Raw genomic sequence first — 954 nt, 5'->3', positions numbered from 1 at the left:
GCGTCCCGCACGACGGACCCGCCGGCGGCGCGGACGGCGTCCCACTCGTGGGTCGCCNCGCGCGCCGCGCGGCCCAGGATCTCGGTCTGGATGATGCCGTGGAGCCGCCTCGCCTCGTGCGAGCCCGGGTCCTGGCCGAGCAGGAGCTCGTGCGCGGCCTCGGCGATGGCGGCGGCCTTGACCTCGGCGTACTGCGCCGCCGCCGCGGCGAGCGCCGCGTCCGCCGCGTCTGCGGCGGCGGCGCCGGGTGCCGACCGCCGCGCGCTCCGGCCGTCGTCGACACGCCTCCAAGCGGCGGCGACCGCGGGCGTCCACCACGAGCACGACGGGAGCGGCGACCGCGCCGGCCCCGAAGCGACGCCGACGACCGCGTCCTCGGCCCCCTGGATGGCGTCGAGCACGAGGCCGAGCGCGGCGTCCACGTCGGCTGCGCGGCGGCGCGCCGTCTCCGTGGCGCGCAACCGCGATTCCAGCTCCGCGGCGTAGCGCGCCCTCGTCGCGTCGTCCGCCGAGCCCCAGCGCACGCGCCGCCGGGGAACAGCGACCTCCCGCCGCGCCTCGAGCACGCGCACGCGTAGCCGCGTGTGGATCGCGCGGTGGTCCGTCGTGTACGACCCGCCGCCGTACATGTCGACCAACGGGCCGTCGTCGTCGCCGTCCGTCGCGCACGATACGACGTCGACGCCACGGCCGGCGTCGACGACGACGTAGTCGATCTCGGACGCGCGGTCCCCCGACCGCCGCGTCACGGCCTCCGCGGGCGAGCAGCCGGCGCCGCTGACGACCGTGAGGCCGCGGTCGTCGATCCAGGCGCGCATCCTCGGGAGCTCCGCCACCGCGCTCCCGAGCCGCCCCGGCGCGCGCGGCCACGCCGGGTCCGTGCTCTCGAGGCCGGCGACGTGAAGTCGCCGGCGACGATGGCGACGGCCCCGGCGGCGCGCGCGCGGTCGACGG

At 79.0% G+C, this 954-nt stretch overlaps 1 protein-coding gene across 1 annotated transcript in view; it reads right to left on the bottom strand.

Moving 5' to 3' along the window:
* Positions 1–818, bottom strand: part of AURANDRAFT_69006 (hypothetical protein) — a gene marked incomplete at both ends in the record, with an annotated part of 4238 nt that extends 3420 nt beyond the window's left edge. Inside the window, one exon of the mRNA XM_009044752.1 lies at positions 12–818. Within this exon, the coding sequence (XP_009043000.1) occupies positions 12–818 (807 nt within the window). The remainder of the gene's footprint in view (positions 1–11) is intronic.
* Between the last annotated feature and the right edge of the window lie 136 nt (positions 819–954).

This window comes from Aureococcus anophagefferens (genome assembly GCF_000186865.1).
Source record: "Aureococcus anophagefferens unplaced genomic scaffold AURANscaffold_770, whole genome shotgun sequence".
NCBI lineage: Eukaryota > Pelagophyceae > Pelagomonadales > Pelagomonadaceae > Aureococcus > Aureococcus anophagefferens.
This window is presented reverse-complemented; position numbering and strand designations above follow the sequence as displayed.